Source organism: Zophobas morio, unplaced genomic scaffold, assembly GCF_036711695.1.
Source record: "Zophobas morio isolate AGI-343-1 ecotype UQ-CSIRO unplaced genomic scaffold, CSIRO_AGI_Zmor_V1 ptg000007l, whole genome shotgun sequence".
In the NCBI taxonomy this organism is placed as follows: domain Eukaryota; kingdom Metazoa; phylum Arthropoda; class Insecta; order Coleoptera; family Tenebrionidae; genus Zophobas; species Zophobas morio.
The window spans coordinates 5,255,372-5,272,778 of record NW_026972112.1 but is presented as its reverse complement, the minus strand read 5'-3'; the positions used below and the strand labels follow the sequence as shown (position 1 = coordinate 5,272,778).

General features: G+C 36.6%; 7 protein-coding genes across 11 annotated transcripts in view; 4 read left to right on the top strand and 3 right to left on the bottom strand.

Moving 5' to 3' along the window:
- Positions 1–389: 389 nt before the first annotated feature.
- On the bottom strand, positions 390–939 carry LOC135124339 (cytochrome c oxidase subunit 7C, mitochondrial-like). Its single transcript, XM_064049332.1, has 3 exons — positions 761–939; positions 523–649; positions 390–473 (listed from the first exon to the last, which is right to left on the bottom strand). Exons 1-2 carry the CDS (start codon positions 839–841, stop codon positions 533–535), a joined length of 198 nt encoding a protein of 65 aa, XP_063905402.1. The 5' UTR covers positions 842–939; the 3' UTR covers positions 390–473; positions 523–532.
- A 216-nt stretch (positions 940–1,155) lies between these two features.
- LOC135124330 (probable methylcrotonoyl-CoA carboxylase beta chain, mitochondrial) lies at positions 1,156–3,238 on the top strand. The gene is made up of 6 exons (XM_064049311.1): positions 1,156–1,391; positions 1,475–1,725; positions 1,776–2,605; positions 2,651–2,785; positions 2,837–3,044; positions 3,093–3,238. The coding sequence occupies exons 1-6, from the start codon at positions 1,281–1,283 to the stop codon at positions 3,208–3,210; spliced, it is 1,653 nt and encodes a 550-aa protein (XP_063905381.1). The 5' UTR covers positions 1,156–1,280; the 3' UTR covers positions 3,211–3,238.
- Positions 3,087–4,498, bottom strand: LOC135124338 (coiled-coil domain-containing protein 86-like). 2 transcript variants are annotated; one of them, XM_064049330.1, is made up of 3 exons: positions 4,278–4,498; positions 3,227–3,589; positions 3,087–3,157 (listed from the first exon to the last, which is right to left on the bottom strand). In XM_064049330.1, the coding sequence occupies exons 1-3, from the start codon at positions 4,328–4,330 to the stop codon at positions 3,145–3,147; spliced, it is 429 nt and encodes a 142-aa protein (XP_063905400.1). In that variant the 5' UTR covers positions 4,331–4,498; the 3' UTR covers positions 3,087–3,144. The 2 variants fall into 2 exon arrangements, with proteins under 2 accessions (XP_063905400.1, XP_063905401.1); XM_064049331.1 differs by lacking the exon at positions 3,087–3,157 and having other exon boundaries at positions 3,192–3,589.
- A 78-nt stretch (positions 4,499–4,576) lies between these two features.
- On the top strand, positions 4,577–5,564 carry LOC135124337 (pterin-4-alpha-carbinolamine dehydratase). The gene is made up of 3 exons (XM_064049329.1): positions 4,577–4,983; positions 5,027–5,149; positions 5,274–5,564. Exons 1-3 carry the CDS (start codon positions 4,837–4,839, stop codon positions 5,451–5,453), a joined length of 450 nt encoding a protein of 149 aa, XP_063905399.1. The 5' UTR covers positions 4,577–4,836; the 3' UTR covers positions 5,454–5,564.
- LOC135124331 (L-threonine ammonia-lyase) lies at positions 4,779–9,494 on the bottom strand. 4 transcript variants are annotated; one of them, XM_064049313.1, is made up of 8 exons: positions 9,288–9,494; positions 7,285–7,497; positions 7,164–7,234; positions 6,830–7,117; positions 6,442–6,604; positions 6,098–6,390; positions 5,826–6,051; positions 4,779–5,775 (listed from the first exon to the last, which is right to left on the bottom strand). In XM_064049313.1, the coding sequence occupies exons 1-8, from the start codon at positions 9,336–9,338 to the stop codon at positions 5,641–5,643; spliced, it is 1,440 nt and encodes a 479-aa protein (XP_063905383.1). In that variant the 5' UTR covers positions 9,339–9,494; the 3' UTR covers positions 4,779–5,640. The 4 variants fall into 4 exon arrangements, with proteins under 4 accessions (XP_063905383.1, XP_063905386.1, XP_063905384.1 ...); XM_064049316.1 differs by having other exon boundaries at positions 9,230–9,316; XM_064049314.1 differs by lacking the exon at positions 9,288–9,494 and adding an exon at positions 8,759–8,861.
- A 167-nt stretch (positions 9,495–9,661) lies between these two features.
- On the top strand, positions 9,662–11,407 carry LOC135124332 (protein farnesyltransferase subunit beta-like). Its single transcript, XM_064049317.1, has 8 exons — positions 9,662–9,859; positions 9,912–10,055; positions 10,106–10,218; positions 10,264–10,389; positions 10,436–10,606; positions 10,654–10,783; positions 10,837–10,966; positions 11,012–11,407. Exons 1-8 carry the CDS (start codon positions 9,767–9,769, stop codon positions 11,329–11,331), a joined length of 1,227 nt encoding a protein of 408 aa, XP_063905387.1. The 5' UTR covers positions 9,662–9,766; the 3' UTR covers positions 11,332–11,407.
- Positions 11,408–15,503: 4,096 nt separating this feature from the next.
- Positions 15,504–17,407, top strand: part of LOC135124328 (unc-112-related protein-like) — a 55,135-nt gene continuing 53,231 nt past the window's right edge. Inside the window, exon 1 of the mRNA XM_064049309.1 lies at positions 15,504–15,821. Coding sequence (XP_063905379.1) covers positions 15,680–15,821 — 142 coding nt within the window. The 5' untranslated portion in view covers positions 15,504–15,679. The remainder of the gene's footprint in view (positions 15,822–17,407) is intronic.

Sequence of the window (17,407 nt, the reverse complement as noted above, 5' to 3'; positions counted from 1 at the left end):
GAAGGAAATGTATACAGAATTTGCTGCCACATAATTAATTCCACGCTTGTGTTAGTTACATAACTGAAGAGCCATTTGCGTCAATGATGTCAGGGAAAATAATTGTAGGCCAGAGTGGAACGGCAATTAATTTTCAACACATATATCATTAGGAGATAATGGCTTTTCTCAATTAAGATGTGTCTTAAACTGTCAACAAAACAACTTAATTTAAAAATAGCTTCCGACAAATAGTTAATCATTAGTCTGATCAACTGAAAACAAACAAATTAAAAAAAATGTAACCACAAGAGTTATAAGCCCTCAGAGACTACTTTTCGTGAAATGTGTACACTTGTTCAAAACCCCTCAACTTGCGTCACAGGAACACCAAAAAAATCAAAATGCGATTACTTACAGTAACATTTATTGAATGAATGAAGTTTTAGTACTTACATACGAATTAAAAAATTCTTACTAATCTGACTATACACCTAGAACACAAAACTCAGTGTAACCACAACAAGTTAAACCAGTACTCACTTAATACAGTTTACTTCTTGAGAAGTTGGTGTCTCAAGATGAGGAAGGGCGCCCCAAATCCGGATCCAAAGAACGCAATGAACATGGCCGTCAATTTAAACCTATTGTTGATGTCAAAAGGTAAGTTCTGCACACAATAACACCGCAAAATTAGCACACAATCTAAGGAAAATCGGAAAAATTGTTGAATCCCAACCCCAAAATTTGACAGTTATGTAACCTCGGTGGCGACTCTTACCTCCCCGGGGTTGCCTCCGTGGTGGTTCCTCACGAAATTGGTGACTACATTCCTGGCGAATAAAGCGCTTCGGTTCAACATTTTCGTTAGTAAAGGCAAACAATTTTCGGAAAATATCTCGTGAGGAAGAAATTCGGAAAATGGCCGCTGGCTGTCAACGTAAGTGGCGCTGTTATCAGCAGTCGCGCCAACCGTGCGTTCGAATTTTGACGCAGTTTTATTAATAATAAAATAAAAAATGCGGCAAAAATTACTGCGAATCGATATAAATACACCTGTAAATTTGTTTCTGTTCATTAAACTCAACTAAGAAACGCAATACATGTTAAAATAAAAATAAATCGGACGTTCCAAAAATGTAACCAGAAACAGCAAAATCCCCTAGAACTTATTTTACCAATGGCCATATTATTTATTCAAAAAAGGTCAAAGATTACAATAATCTCCACACTGATAACGCACTATTACATGTGTATTTTTCTTCCATTGGTATACGTTTAGGTGAACAGTGACAGTGAACATGTTTTCTAAATCAAGGATATTGTATAACCAATCGTTCGTAAAATTTCTCCACACAGACACTGGCAATGTTATTAAAACCAAAATCGACTTTAAATCTCAACAGTTCATTGTAATTATTTTATTTTCTCATGTTACTCAACCTGCCGCATGACCTAACCTGACTTACACCCGCCAAATTTGAATTTGTTTCAGAACAATGAGGTCCACATGAAAAACCTAGTTTCGACTCTTCGCCACAGAACTGACGAAATTCTGAAAGGCGGGGGTGACAAAGCAATACAAAGACACACATCAAAAGGAAAACTTTTAGTTCGCGACAGAATTAACTTGCTTCTGGACAAAAGTACCGCATTTTTGGAATTGTCAGCTTTAGCAGCTTATGACATGTATGGAGGTGGTATAAACGCAGCTGGAGTTATAACAGGAATTGGTAAAATACATGGGTATAAGTATCAACCAAACGTAGACTAATAATTTAAAAATAAACCTTTAGGCGCGAATGTATGGTGATAGCAAATGATGCTACTGTTAAAGGCGGGACTTATTATCCCATGACTGTTAAAAAACATCTGCGAGCTCAAGAAATAGCTCAAGAGAATAAACTGCCGTGTATTTATCTTGTGGACAGTGGCGGCGCAAACTTGCCACATCAAGCAGATGTCTTCCCTGATAAACTCCATTTCGGGCGTGAATTTTACAACCAAGCTAACATGTCCGCCGCAGGAATTGCCCAAATTGCAGTCGTCTTAGGTTCTTGTACTGCAGGGGGCGCCTACGTTCCTGCAATGGCAGACGAATCCATAATAGTCAAGCACCAAGGCACCATATTTTTAGGTGGCCCACCGTTGGTGAAAATGGCCACTGGAGAAGAAATATCAGAGGAGGAATTAGGGGGTGCTGAACTACACTGTTCCAGTTCGGGTGTCACTGATCACTTTGCTCTCAACGATGAGCATGCGCTCTACATCACTCGACAAATCGTGAAGAATCTCAATCGCAGACACGTTGAGAACTTTGATACTGAATTCGAGCCGCCACTATACAGTGGTGAAGACTTGTACGGGATTATAGACCCGGATTTACAGAAACCTTTTGAAATTAGAGAAGTCATAGCTAGGATTTTTGACGGGTCTAGATTAGACGAATTTAAAAAGAAATATGGAGACACTCTAGTTTGTGGTTTTGCGAAATTGTATGGGAAAAAAGTGGGGATTGTGGGGAACAATGGAGTCTTGTTTTCGGAGAGTGCGATGAAAGGGGCGCATTTTGTGCAACTGTGCACCCAGAGAAATATCCCGATTATATTTTTACAAAATATTACAGGTTTGTTCAGAGTTGTTAAATGTTTCACGATTTAATGCGATTTAGGTTTCATGGTGGGAAAGGATGCGGAAATGGGAGGTATTGCTAAACATGGGGCGAAGCTAGTCACTGCTGTTGCTTGTGCTAAAGTTCCAAAGTTTACGTTGATAATTGGGGGCTCTTATGGGGCTGGCAACTATGGTAAGACGACTCGTTCAAAAAAAATAATAATAATTCGTTTTATGTATAAAGGGATGTGTGGACGATCATATTCACCCCGATTCCTCTATATGTGGCCCAACGCTCGTATTTCTGTGATGGGTGGACGCCAAGCCGCAGGTGTTCTTTCTCAGGTGATCAGTAAAGGAAAGCAATGGACGCAGAAACAAATAGACGACTTTGAAGCACCAATCATAGAACAATTTGAAAGAGAAGGATCGCCGTATTTTGCTAGCGCACGGTAAACAAACTACTAAAATTTAACCAAAAATAAATTTATTTTTCTCAGAATGTGGGACGACGGCGTGATTGACCCCAAAGACACCAGGAAAGTTCTAGGTTTAAGCCTGGCGGCTGCATTAAACGCCGAACCAGAAAAAACAGAATATGGAGTTTTTCGAATGTAGTATTTAATAAACTTACATATTAACAGTATCTCTTTTTTCAATATGCCTGAGTTGTTTCTTCTTCATTTTCTTAATTTTAGTTGTGTTTGTAATGACTTGTACAATTTCAGATTTCTTCCTGTTTTCTTCTTGTCGTTTCAGGTTGTCTCTCCGTCTTTGCTTTTTTTGTTCTTTTTCTTCCTCCTTTGCCGCTATGACGGCTCTACTCGCTTCTTTCACCCTTTGCAGTTCTTTTCTTAGGGCCTGCTTTTTCTCAAACGAGTTTCTAATGCCTTTGGTTTTTATGATTGACGAGAATTTTTTCTTTTCGTTTTTCCAAAAACGGCCCGACTTGGGTTTACCCCGAAGGGTTTTTTGCTTGGAATCTTCGGACGATGTTCTGAAACACATTTTTTCTTGTATACTACGCAGCACAACTAATTCTTCAAACTTTTGGATTTTTATATATTTTGAAAAAATACGTTTATCTGCAGTCCTATCAAAAAACCAAAATTGTTTTCATTTCCGACGAAACCTACTTATTGTGTAATAATTTTATTGACCAGTTGTCATGAAACACCCTGTAGAAAATCACTAAATCTGGCACGTGTTTGTGCAATAGGACTTTCGTCAATTCGTATTATGTAATTAAAATAAAATAGAAAAACAAGATTAGTTCATATCATAATTTTTTTGATAACAGTTTTAGAGATAATTGGTTGCATAATGGCGTTATTTTATGTGTTATGATTATTTTTTAATTAAACCATTATAAACAAACCAATATCAGGATTAGTTCTGCAGATATTCAAGTTAATTTCCTAGTTCTTATAATTGCATTGCTCTAATTTATGTCGTTCCTACCAATTGAACAAACCAATGTAACTTGGGGCTGCCTATTTTAATTATTTTTGTGTATAAATAAATCAAATTGATAATGATAATGTTGGGATGTGTGTGGTCCCTTGTACTGGTTCAGCCTTTGTATATTAAATGTTTAAAAAAACAGAACACTTATTATATTATTATTATTAGCTACAGTATCCTTCTTCTAAATTTTGTAATTAGGGAAGATGGTTTAAACTTACATTTTTGTCTTACTTCGTACTTCTGTCGACTGTACTGTGGTGGCAGTTTTCATTATTAACGAATTATTAGTAACAATTATTTACAAAATACAGGAGTACTATCACTATAAAGCACCCAACAACACGTGTTTGACTCAGTTTACGAAAAATCGAAGATTAACCTCCAAATGTCAACCATCTGTCAACTTCCGTATTGCCAACTGAAATATATAGTTGCATCTTCTTCTCACCCATGTATCAGAAAAAGACGCCTTCTTATTACGGTAGCTTTCCAGTCCCCCACGTCTTCCCTAAAAGTGCAAAATGTGAATTCGATGCGCAATTTTTGTGCAGTTTTTCGTTACCCACATTTTTAATTCTTTTAAATAATGTAAAAACACCAATCAGGTATTTGTGTTATTTAAAAAAACACCACTCTTGGTTAATTGCGTCTTGTTGCCCCATCGTAATTTGTTTATCCATCATTATCACAATTTCCATAATTATCACTTTTTCGGCAACTTTTTAAAAGTAATTAGTTGTCACATAACCCAAAACATTGATAACACAACGCAAAAAAATGAGTTTTATGATTTCTCGTCTTGCGGCTGTGCGTTATTCCGCAAGAACCGTCGTCGATAACGACTTTCACTCACTCCACCACAATCTCCGCACGGTATCCTTGAGCTCCGACCAGTTCGCTTCCAACAAAGAGAAAAGGAAAATGGTAAGCACCCCTTTAACAATTATCAGGTATTGATTGTCATCAGGCAGGGAAACTCACGGAGGAACAACGAAAAACCGACCTAGAGCCATTATTGAAAAGTGGCTGGACCGTGGTCAACAACAGGGATGCCATTTACAAGGAATTTCTGTTCAAGAATTTTAATGAGGTAAGATAAAGGGGATTTCACACGGGTGATGAGGATTAAAGTGTCTTTAGAGTGCGGGCGCACCCCGTGTGCGTTTTCGTTACTACGGTGACGTTAGAACGAAATTGAGGTTAGGTTTTTGCAGGCGTTCTCATTTATGACTCGGGTGGCCCTTCTGGCCGAAAAAATGGACCATCACCCGGAGTGGTTCAACGTGTACAATAAAGTACAAGTTACTTTGTCTTCCCACGATGTGAATGGTCTGAGTACTCGGGATGTGAAGCTTGCGACTTTCATGGAGCAAGCGGCTGGGTTGTTCAAGTAGGTGGAGGGATATTGTGACGGGCTAGACGCAACTGGAAAGACCAAATGTCGTGCATTATGATGATATTGTTATTTATGTGTTATTATTTTTAATAAATGTGTCAGCAAAGTTTATTGAGTATTCAAGTAGTTTTGTAAAACCTAAATTAATGTAGTATCACAATCGAATTATAGATATTGTAGGTAAGTCAGTGTTCACTGGTTGATGAAACTGCTAAATTCTCGGGTAAATTTTCAAACTTGACTTTCTTGTAGCGACTGTTGAGTAGGTCTCTTAGCTCCATGCTGTGTGAGTAATCTCGCGTTTCTGCCACTACTTTGACCTACGATTGTTAATCAGAAAATGCCACTTTTTACCAAAGTAGTTAGTTACCTCCACGCTGAAAACATCAGACGTCACCCAAGCCCTTTCGTGTATCACATCTTTAATAGAAACCCCAATGGACCCAATGAGTTTGCACAACTCCAATATCCCTCCCGGCCTATCACTCACGGTGACTTTAAACTTAACCAGTCTTCCATCAGCTGCCAGACCCCTTTCCAGACAACGCCCCAAAATAGTCGTGTCAATGTTTCCTCCACTTAAAATAAGGACAATCCTGAAACCACTAATCATTCTAAGGTGTCACAACCTTAAACCCAAACCTTTTTCCTTTGAATTCGTCCAGCTGTCCCGCTAAAATCGCAGCCAATCCGACGGCTCCTGCACCTTCCACTACACACTTTTCCAGCTCTACCATCCTCAAAATGGCCACCGCGATCCACTCTTCTTTGACTACTACCATTTTGTCAATGAGGGACTTCGCGGTTTCCCATGCGTTGTATCCGACCATGGGCACGGCTAACCCATCTGCCAGGGTTCCTTCGATAGCAGTAGGAACGGGCTTTTCTTGCTCCATAGCTTGAGAAAAACTGGCACAGCGCTCGGATTCAACCCCCTGAAAGAGTACCCTTGAATACTTCTAGCTGGAAGGGAGAGAATTGCGTACAATGATTTTTATGTTGGGGTGTAGAGTTTTAACGGCGACTGCCACTCCAGCTAAAAGACCTCCACCTCCTGTAGGTACCACGATGGCGTCGATGTTGTCCACTTGCTCCATAATTTCAAGAGCGATGGTTCCTTGACCGGCGATTATTTGTGGATGGTCATATCTACAATAGTTAAGAATGATAATTAGGGTCAATGTTCTCAAAGTAGAGATAAATGTAGCGACACAATGAATTCGCAACAATAGCCAACATTCAATTTATCCAAATTTTCCTAAATCGCAAAACCGAGTGATTATCAATGTCTGTGATTTTTTTTGTCAGGTTGTCGACCGGATAATTGCCAACCCAAAAATTTACTTGACCGGTTTTTAATTTTGACATGAGTACCCGTTAATGTAAGTGAACCCTTTATCCTTGGCCATCTTCATTGCGATTTTCCTCGCCTCTGCCATGTCCTTCCCCTCCATAACCACAGTGGCGTTATACTCCTTACACTTCTGTATTTTCATGATGGGCGCGATTATGGGCATTACCACCGTCACGGGAATTCCCAGCTGGTGCCCGTGGTAACAAACGGCCTGCGCGTGATTACCCAGCGATGCGGCAATTACGCCTTTTTGTCTCCTTTCGGGTGTAAGCGTCAACATGGCATACCTCGCCCCCCTGTCCTTAAAACTTCACCCAGCAATTATTTTAATCATATGTGGTCGTCCCGGCTTACCTTCCAGTGTTTTGCAAGAAATCTTTTTTTAAGTAGATGTCCATTCCTGTTAAACTGGACATGTGGGATTTCTGTAAGGTAATTATGAGTGCGTTCGTGTGTCTTGTTTTTTAGAGATTACCGAGCAAGGTGTGTTTATGATTCCCGACTTGATTTTGTATGCAGCCGATGTGATTTCTTCAAAGGTGACCTTTAGAGGTCGGTCTGGATTGCAGCTGGGGTCATCTACAACTCTGCAGTCGCTCGTTGCCCCACGGATGCTGCCGTTGTAGTCTTTGTGGCAGCAAGCGTTGGGGTTGTCGGCGTCGCAGCAAAAGCCCTCTTTCATGTCGTCCTAAATAATGTTCAAATTTTAAGTTATATTTTACTTTATTCTAAATTGATATCTCGTAGGGAATAGTTGTATGTATATAGTTTTAAGAGTCAAATCTGGGAAGAGCTTAAGTTCCAGTCTAAATGCAATACAATATATATTTTTTAATAGTTATGTTATAGTGAGTCCGTAAATTTACTCATAAATTGGAATACATGTTTTGCATAAACATATCTATTAATAAGGAATAAACATTTCCATAGAGTGATTTCTGTGTGAGCAGTCCGTTGTTTTTAAAACAGCTTAAGTACGACCTCTGGCCTTGATATATTTTACTCTTACTCATTATCAATTAAGTATGTGTTGTACGTGACTATGCCCTGCCAACAATGTTATAATTAACATTTTCAGTTACATATAGTGAAACTTCTAGGAATGAACTTCCATACTTTATTTACGAAATTGTGTGTTCTAGAATAAATTAAAATGTATTTACAAAGCAAACGAAATTTGAAACAATAAATTTTATAAACTTGTGTATGTATAAACACTGGGCCAAATCATTTTATCTAATGCAGTTTACGTAAAAAAAAACTTAGAGAACGATCCCTACTAATTTTTACTGGAATACATTTCCATTTACACTTTATCGATTTCGCTACATGGAAGTTCGACTATAGTCTGTTATAGCAGATCACTAAATTAACGTACGTGCATAATAAATAATAATAAATCTATCTCAACTATTGCGTCTTAAAAGCAGCTCGTTTTTTAAAATAATCAGATAAATTTCCTTACAGTTTGAAAAAAAGTAATGATTCTGAAAAGTGCATCGTAACATGTTAACATTTTAACTATGTTTTTATAAATATAAACAAACGATATAATTATCAGTTTATTTCTTAATATGAAGCTGATAATCTAAAAACTATGCACTTTAACACATATTTTTTTATTGTTGACTTACCCTCTGTTTGGATATTCTAGTGCTGCGTAAGAGTTCTGGAACTGTTTGCGATACAAATGTTATTCTTTATCATTAGCGTATTTATTTTTGAATGTTAAAATCATTGATAATGTAAAAAATACCCGACAGTGTTAAAAGTTAAAAGTAATCATAACAAATAAGGTGATTGACGTAATCTGTCCAATAATAGTATTATCAGCATAAGGCGGAGTCAATAATGGCGCTAATCGGCGTATTTTCTCTCAAATTTTGTTTTTAATGAACTTGTTATCTGTTTATCCACAAATATCAATAGGTACATCAAAGTCCACTTACCCATTTATTAGAAACTTCTTCGTTTAACTTTAACTGAACCATATTAAAGAAGTTAAATAGCCTGTGCGCACTTGTTAATTTAATGTTATGAATAAACAAAATGAAGATTTTAGACTGTCTTATAGTGGGTTAATAGGGCAACAAAAAGTTTTTCCATAAAAGACCGTATAAATCAAATAGAGCTTATTTTTCCATGATAATAAATTGACTCCTTGGGGTCGGCCTTATCGTTTAATTAAGAGTTGTAAATTAAATGGTGTACCACGTGCTCAGTTTTATCTATCGTTATAATTGCGAAAATATGTTCTATGTATAGCACTATTTTTTTAAAATCGGAAATAGTGCGTCATGCAAATTTTTTTAATAAAAATATTCTACAAAGGCACTAATGCTAATTTATTTTTATACTATTATGCGGTGAACATATGTTGACTAATTTTCATTCAGCACAAATAGTAGAAAAATCTTTACCTGGACAAGTATTGAGGAGTAAAAATAATTGCACTGGTGATTAATTGAGAAAACTTACATTGCAGTCTGAATCTTCAGAAGTTTCACTTGAATAAACGTAATTTTCCATCACAGCAAATTAATCACTGATAGATATTGCTTCCACCGAATTTTATAAATAACTGGCAACAATAACAACTATTGGGGAGCCAGAACGTGCTGACCTTAAGAATTTATGTATGGAGTTTATCACTTTCGCTGATAACTCAAATCACTCGATTTCAAGAATTCGAGAATTTGTGAATTCGCTATAGACACTACATAAGACAACAAATACGCAATCATTCAGAAAAACAACGAAATAGAAAGGCGACAGACGTGTTTATATAATATTAATTAAAATAATTAATGCAACAATGATATTGCGCACTTATTTGAACCCACCCACTGTTGCCAATCCACGTCGCTCAATTACGTCGTCCATGGCGGCTGCAGTGCAGCCATCGTACGAAATGCTAATTCGCGAAAAAAATTAATTTTGTATGAATCCAAATAAGCATGGCTAAAACTCTACCTCTTCGAACGATAGAAGAGATTAAAAAACAAAGATTTAAAGACGAAGGTGTCGTAACAATAACTTCCGTCGAACAGGTAAACCGATTCTATCGAAACCCGTCCTTTTAACATAACCTCCTCGTTTCAGAGTGAAGTTGAAGAAGCCGTTTACAAAAAACTGTACGATTTAAGTTTAAGAATAAAAGTTAACCCCAATTTACCGGAACTCCTGCAGGAATCCCACAAATGTTACCTCCTAGACTGCTTAATTTACCTTTCTTCTGGTTACCAGGTAAACGCGTTTTGTACTTTGAGCTTCTAGAGTGAGTTGGGTGTTTTCAGTCGCTGGATGCGAGCCGCCCGTGGCTTTGCTACTGGATTTTACACGCATTGGCCTTGTTGGGAATCAAAATCGAAGAGAAACTCAAAAGTGCGGTAGCTAAATTTTTGGGAAAGTAAGTGATTTGGAGTGGTTTGTTCACTAGTAATGGGATTTGTAGGTGCCAGAGCCCTGATGGGGGGTTTGGAGGGGGGCCTGGGCATTTACCACATTTAGCTGCTACGTATGCAGCTGTCAATGCTCTGGTGACTCTAGGAACGGAAGAGGCCTACAATATTATTAATAGGTGGGTTGTAGTAAAGTGTGAGAACTGAAGTGACGGTTGCTTGTAGAGACAAACTGCTGCAGTTCTTGTGGAGCGTGAGACAACCAGATGGCTCCTTCTGCATGCACCGTGATGGTGAAATTGATATTCGCGGCGTTTATTGCGCCTTGGCGGTTGCTAGTCTTACAAATATATTATCAGAGGAGTTAGTTAGGGGCACGTTTCAGTGGATTGTTAGGTGACAAAGTCACTTGGGTGGAAGGTGGAACTTAACCTATGTTTCAGTTGTCAAACTTACGAAGGTGGTTTTTCTGGATGCCCGGGAATGGAGGCCCATGGTGGTTACGCTTTTTGTGGCTTATCTGCGCTTATTATTTTAGGGAAAGGCCATCTGTGTGACTTGCAAGCCTTGTTGGTAATCAAACTAGAATTTTGGTTTAAGAGTGATACTATTATTGGTGATTCCAGAGATGGACTGTCAACAGGCAGATGAGGTTAGAGGGAGGTTTCCAAGGGCGTACAAACAAATTAGTCGATGGCTGCTATTCGTTCTGGCAAGGGGCTGCTTTCCCGTTAATTTATACACTATTAGCTGAAGGTTTGTGATTTGGTGTGTTTGAATTTAGTTCACTTTTTTTTTCAGATGGTACTCAAGTTAAGGATCATTTGTTTGATGAAAGGGCGTTGCAAGAGTATATCTTGACTTGTTGTCAACATCCACATGGGGGTTTATTGGATAAACCTGGCAAACATAGGGATATTTATCATACATCTTATACTCTTAGTGGACTATCAGTGGCCCAACATTTTATGAATGATGTACATATTTTGGGGGATGAAGAGAATGAAGTGGAATGTACTCATCCGGTTTATAACATCAGACCAGACCACGTTCGAAAGGCGATGCTTTATTTCAGTAATTTAGGTGCACCAAATAACCATAGTAATAGTAACAGCACGTGACGGTTATAAGAACATGCATGTCTTTATACTGTATCCATTTATACACGATTATTGCAAAATGCAGACATTTTGGGTATTTATTTTTTTATTTAGGCGTTTGACAGGTCCCTACACTATATTCTGTGTTTCTATTAAATAAGAAAATGATTTTAATCAAATTTCATAATTTGTGGTTTTACATATCCCATAGTATTTAAATCAGAAAAAAAAAACACAAATAACGAGCGATCAGAAAACCCTGTGATTACTTGTTGGGTGTTTTTTGCCACTAAAAACGTATGTGTGTACTTACTTCGGCACAATATGTCAAAAAAGTGAGGTTATAACCAAGTGCGCACATTGGGTGGTTCTCTGCGACCTATCTTCCTGAAAAAAAAAATGGTCGAAAGTTGTTGGACAGAACTTCCCACGCTCCTGAAGTACAATGAAACATATCCAGCGTTTTCGAAAAAATGTAAAATTTGATTTATACTTTCTGAGAACCCCTATAAGCTGAAATCAACATATGTGAATATGTAATGCTAAAGTAAATGTAAAGGAGCATGTACAATATTATGTGATGGCGTCACGAGTGATTGGAAAAATTATTTTTAAAAGGTAATGCATTACAATGACTCATTATTCAGAAGCAATAATAATTCATTACAATTACAAATTACTTTTTTTAAAGGAATTAATTACAATTACTTTTTACACCTTGAAAAATTTGATGAAGTACACAATTTTAGATATTTGTTAATTACCTGCGGACGCAAATATTTTAATCTTTAATAAAAAGGATGTTTCTAAATACTTAGAAGGGAGCTGCAAGATAATGTTATCATAAAATTTTATTGTCAGATTATGAGGGGTTTAAAAGGACAGGTTCTATCGGTTGCGTGTTATAGATTTGAGTGGATCAAAAAAATGGCTAAAGTTTGTTTGACCACAAATTTTAAATATTCTGCCCCTGTTTACTCAAGATATTTTATTTCTGTAAAGTGCAATGGATTTTTTAATACAATTTCTACTATGTACCTTTTTGAAAATTTAAAATTGATCCATAAATAGCAAAAACCAGATACAATAATCCCAGCAGGTCAGGTAAACGATTCGTAGGAAAAAACATAACAATGTTTTTAAATATTTGGGTTAAAAGTAATTGTAAAAGTGTCAAAAAAGTAATTCGTTACAATTACTCATTACTTGAAAAGGAATTGATTTACAGTAATCAACTACTTCCAACCACTGCATATAAGTAAGCTCGTAATGTTTGCAAATTTTGATCATTTTTTGTAAAATTTAGTCATTAGTACTTACTAGGATAAAACTGATTTTTTCAAATGACATACTCTCTAAGAAAATAAAGGGCGGGTGGGCGGAGTTAGTAATAGCTAAGATAAGACTGATTTTGGGAAATGAGATATCCTCTAAGAGAAGATAGGGTGGGTGGGCGGGTGTAGTAGCTGCTAATATAAAACTGATTTTGGCAAATGACATACCTTCTAAAAAAAGAGAGGGAGGGTGGGTGGGGCTAGTATCTACTAAGATAAGGCTGATTTTGGTAAATACCTATTCTCTAAGTTATTAATTTTTTTTGACACCCCATATAAGCAATTCTAAAAAAATTTAATGCAGTGATAAATCACAAGTATAGACTCATCATACTTTGCACATTTAAGATTGGATTTAAGATCAGTTTTATCTTAACAATTATAGGCCCGCCCACTATTTTCTCAGAAGATATGTCATTTGCCAAAATCAGTCTTATCTTACCAAGTACTAGCCCCGCCCACCCGCCCGCTATTTTCTCAAAGCATACGTCAATTTCCAAAATTAGTCTTTATCTTACCAAGTACTAGCCCTGCCCACCCGCCCCTTATTTTCTCAGAGGGTAGTATTTGCTAGTACTTGCTAAGATGAGTCTTATTTTGGCAATTCACATATCTTCTGAGAAAATAGGGGTGGGCGGGCGGGGCTAATACTTGCTGAGATAAGACTGATTTTGGCAAATGACATATCCTCTGGGAAAATAGAAGGAATGTACTATTAAAAATAAATCACAAGTATAGACTCATCATATTGTGCACATTTAAGACAGGGTATATTCAGCGATATTTTGAGGTGACGTCATCAATTTTTTTAGGGGGATGAGCAAATACATTTTGATAAAAAAATTACGATGATAACTTTAAAACATCTTCAAGATTTCAGAACTTTCGGCTTTGTGTTCCTGATTAAATCAATAAAATAAATTCACGCATTCATTAATTTTTTTGAGGCACCCTGTACATGCAAGTCCAGAAAATATGAACGGAATGATAAATTACAAGCACAGACTTATCATATTTTGCACAGTATAAATAGACAGGATTTATTCTGCAAAATTTTGAGCTAATGTCATCAATTTTTTGGAGGGGAAACGATAAGGAAATATATTTTGATTAAAAATTTATCATGCTTATCATAATTTTAAAACATCTGCGAGATTTCAAAGCATTTGGTTTTGCAGATTCAAAATTAAATTGGAAAATCTAGTTTTATAATTTTGATTTTTTTTTCCAAAAATCTAGACGTTTCGAGTAAAAACTCAATACGGAGTCGTGTAGGATTATCTGTCTAATAAAAATCCGGGACGGCAGACACAATCGGAAACGGGAAACCTATTTCTTCGTACTGTAGGTGTCCTAAAATGTCGAGAAAACGTAAAAGTAGAGAGTCGGCCGACGGACTCGATTACAATACTTCACCTCCTTGGCTTACACTCGGGAAGTAAAAAAGCAAAATGCACCCACCCTATCTCAATTGTGATGTTTTTTTTTTATTCGTTGTGAGTCAAGAGGGCGGAGCTTAACTGCAAAATCCTTATTTCTCTACGAGAAATTAAAAACATGTTTTTGAGTATCGTGTTATTTAAAGAATACTATGTCTCAATTCTCAATTGTGAAGAATTTTTCATTCGTTGTCAGATCGAGGGGCGGGGCTTGACTCAAGATCCATATTTGTCACAAGAATTTACCATTTTAAACATGTAAGTTTCTTGTTCTGAAATGACTATTGCGTATATTAAGAAAAAAGGCAAAATATAAGCCCCACCCACCCGCCCTATCTCAATTGTGATGATTTTTACATAGCAATGAAGTTTTCATTCGTTGGCAGCCCTAGTAACTAGAGGGTTTATTTTTTGATCACTCGTTATATCGACTTATTTTGGTTTTTGTGTCATTTTATTATGCCCATTCTTGAGGTTACGAAGATGATATAAGTTTTTAAGTCCGATTATATGTATTATATTCAGTTTTCAGGGTTTCGCAAGGATCTGAACACGGCCTGTTCGTTTTGTATTTGTATGAATGATATTGTTTCCGACTACCAACTCAAACACATTATCATTTTCGTCACATCAAAAAATATAAATGCATTATTGAGTCGTTTCAGAGCTATGTCATCTTCTAGGATAAAACTATACAGGATGTAAGTACTTAAGTAGTATTAGTTTTGAAAGTGACAGCATAGTCGTTGAAACAGTGACAGTGTGTCAATATTTTTGGTATTACGGGGATAATAACGTGTTTGAGTTAATAAGATCAGTGCACCAAGTGATTTAGAAGATTTAATATTTTGGAAATACGAATATGTTGAGCATACACTGCCTTCTCTGCCGCCCGAAGTTTTTGTGAAAGGATGTGTAAACGCACTTTTAGAATAAATAGTACCTTAGAATTAAACAAAAGTTCCTAATTTTTTTGTTTTGTGCTGCTAATATTTTAGATTTATTAGAAACAAAAAAAAAGTGTGCAAGTAAACTTGGTGCCCAAATAACCCGAGCACTATGTAATGTAACTATATTTTATTATGTATGTATCAAGTATGTAATATAACCGACGTACGGTTAAAATAGCCGAATATACATATTTTATAATATAACGCATATATATTTTAATAAAATATGTATATGTTTATTTAATTCAACTTAATTCAGTGAAACCAACGCAGACATCAAAAATTAATATTATGAGACAACAGAAACTAGCAGAAATTCACAATTATAAAATAAACGAAGTATATCATTCAAATCTACCGCTAGAATCCATTACAGTGTTGCAAATTCTCCCGTATTACTTTAGTCGTTGCGGTTGAGATGTCGCCACCATCTTCGCATAAAACCCGACCATTCGCCCCCTTCCATTTAGTTCTTGTTCTTATCTATCCGAGCTGTGACAGTCCGCATCGTGTGTGGAAGTGATTACGGTCACGTTCTGTGCGCACCGTAATGTTGTAAACAAAAATGCCCAAATAAATAAAAACAAACCATTTTCTTATCATAACTTATCTAATCTTAATGAAAGTGAAGTGATAGTGATCGACGATGATTGCCAACGGCCAGATAGTGGGCGACGGAACCTGGAACCTCCGGGTCCTCGTTACAGATTTGCAAGCTGAGCGCCAGCTCCGCGTAAAGAGCGACTTACACATCGGAGGAGTCATGTTGAGGCTGGTGGAGGACTTAGGTTAGTATGTGAAGAATTTTTCTCTTTTACAGTTAATACACCTGTTGCGAATGCTGGACGGAATGTGGTTAAGTGCATTGCTCACCGTTTATTAATAAACGTTGATGTACACACGGCGGCCGAAAAAATAACCGTCCTTGCGCGATCTTGCCCTTTCGGGACGCAACTTCGCCGGTTTTATTAGGGGAATAACTCATAACCTCTAAAGGAAATGTAAAATGATCTAGTAGGCGAAGTGTTTGGGCGATTTCATTGGCGGAATTTCGTGACGTAAGGTTGTTGTTGGGTGGCAGATGGTCGTGTTTTCATAACACACAAAGTCATCTTTATTTAATTATCGATTCTGGCGGGTTTGTTTTGTAAATCGGATGTGGATAGATTGGTGATTGTTGACCGGGTTAGGATAGATAGTGTTGAAAACCGCTATATAAATTTTGTATTTTATATTTTTGATTTTTAGATAGTTTGTTGTAAAAAATATATAAACATCTACATTAAAAACAGAACAGGCTATATTTATTTCGTTGGTTAGTTTTGGACCAGGCTATATCGTTGATTTGCAAACTTTGATAGCCTTGAAGAGGTGGGTGGTTTGACTTTGGACATTTTTATTGCTTGTCAAATAAAAATAAAAATATCTATTAGTGGACTACAATAAAATAGCAGGGAGGCTTAGTAGAATTTTATTGCAAAAATGTCACAGGAAACACTACATTTAATTTAAAGTATTTGTAGAAATAGTTGGTTTTATCCATTTGTGTTCACATAATAGTCATAATTTTTTTTAAGCTGCTGATGATGTAAATGCTTATATGCTTCTCGGAATTTCTCTATTATGGTCACGCTAAGCTTTCTTTGAATATTTGGAAATTTTGAAGCTGCCCTTTGAAAAGTAGACATCCTTTTGTGGAAATTCCAGCAATTATCATCCATCAACTTTGACAATAACAAAAGCCGTCATGACGTTAGCACCAGTCTTGCGGAAAATTGCTTTGTACTTTGCAAAGATAATCCTCATTAAGCTGCCAAATGGATTTATTTGCAGGAAGTAAATTGCATTCAACAAGAACATATTTGAATAAAATGAATCAGAGTTGGCGTTGCCTGTCACGCTTTGGGTGGCACTACTGCGTTGAATTTGACGGAAATCAATAAAAACATAACCTTTAACTAATAACTTTTTGTCCCTGTTATAATTACAAGTTTATTTCTATGGCAGATTTAAAAATGTATGTATTTGAGCTATAGTTCTACAGTCAGTCTATATTGACGTCAAAATTAGGTGGCCTAATTTATTTTTTTGACATAACATTTAAGTTTAGTTGTCAAACTGTTTTGATTTATACCGGCACAAGAGATTAAGTGGTTTTATTACTTTGACTTTTCCAACCCCCGTCTGTGAATAAAGAGCATCCTAAACTAATACTGCCAAAGATAAGCCGGTTCTGTTTAGGGCAAGTGTTTCACCCATAAGAAACAGCTTCTATTCAAGTTTGGAAAGCTGTCATAAATTTGCATCTAGTAAGCTCCAGTAGGGTAGTGAAGAAGTCAAAGTCGTAAAAACATTCTCAGAACAGAATTAGCAA

Bases quoted from the DNA above. Each gene is read 5' to 3' on its own strand.
- LOC135124339 (XM_064049332.1), bottom strand. From the start codon at position 841: ATGTTGAACCGAAGCGCTTTATTCGCCAGGAATGTAGTCACCAATTTC. The intron at 650-760 runs GTAAGAGTCGCC...TATTGTGTGCAG, and splicing joins ACGGAGGCAACCCCGGGGAG to AACTTACCTTTTGACATCAA.
- LOC135124330 (XM_064049311.1), top strand. From the start codon at position 1,281: ATGTTTTCTAAATCAAGGATATTGTATAACCAATCGTTCGTAAAATTT. The intron at 2,606-2,650 runs GTTTGTTCAGAG...AATGCGATTTAG, and splicing joins ATTTTTACAAAATATTACAG to GTTTCATGGTGGGAAAGGAT. The intron at 2,786-2,836 runs GTAAGACGACTC...TTATGTATAAAG, and splicing joins TTATGGGGCTGGCAACTATG to GGATGTGTGGACGATCATAT.
- LOC135124338 (XM_064049330.1), bottom strand. From the start codon at position 4,330: ATGAAAACTGCCACCACAGTACAGTCGACAGAAGTACGAAGTAAGACA. The intron at 3,590-4,277 runs GTAAGTTTAAAC...AATGTGTTTCAG, and splicing joins GTACGAAGTAAGACAAAAAT to AACATCGTCCGAAGATTCCA.
- LOC135124337 (XM_064049329.1), top strand. From the start codon at position 4,837: ATGAGTTTTATGATTTCTCGTCTTGCGGCTGTGCGTTATTCCGCAAGA. The intron at 4,984-5,026 runs GTAAGCACCCCT...GATTGTCATCAG, and splicing joins ACAAAGAGAAAAGGAAAATG to GCAGGGAAACTCACGGAGGA. The intron at 5,150-5,273 runs GTAAGATAAAGG...AGGTTTTTGCAG, and splicing joins TGTTCAAGAATTTTAATGAG to GCGTTCTCATTTATGACTCG.
- LOC135124331 (XM_064049313.1), bottom strand. From the start codon at position 9,338: ATGGAAAATTACGTTTATTCAAGTGAAACTTCTGAAGATTCAGACTGC. The intron at 7,118-7,163 runs GTAAGCCGGGAC...TGCTGGGTGAAG, and splicing joins TTCTTGCAAAACACTGGAAG to TTTTAAGGACAGGGGGGCGA. The intron at 6,605-6,829 runs GTACTCATGTCA...TAACTATTGTAG, and splicing joins GGGTTCACTTACATTAACGG to ATATGACCATCCACAAATAA.
- LOC135124332 (XM_064049317.1), top strand. From the start codon at position 9,767: ATGGCTAAAACTCTACCTCTTCGAACGATAGAAGAGATTAAAAAACAA. The intron at 9,860-9,911 runs GTAAACCGATTC...TCCTCGTTTCAG, and splicing joins CAATAACTTCCGTCGAACAG to AGTGAAGTTGAAGAAGCCGT. The intron at 10,784-10,836 runs GTAATCAAACTA...TGGTGATTCCAG, and splicing joins GTGACTTGCAAGCCTTGTTG to AGATGGACTGTCAACAGGCA.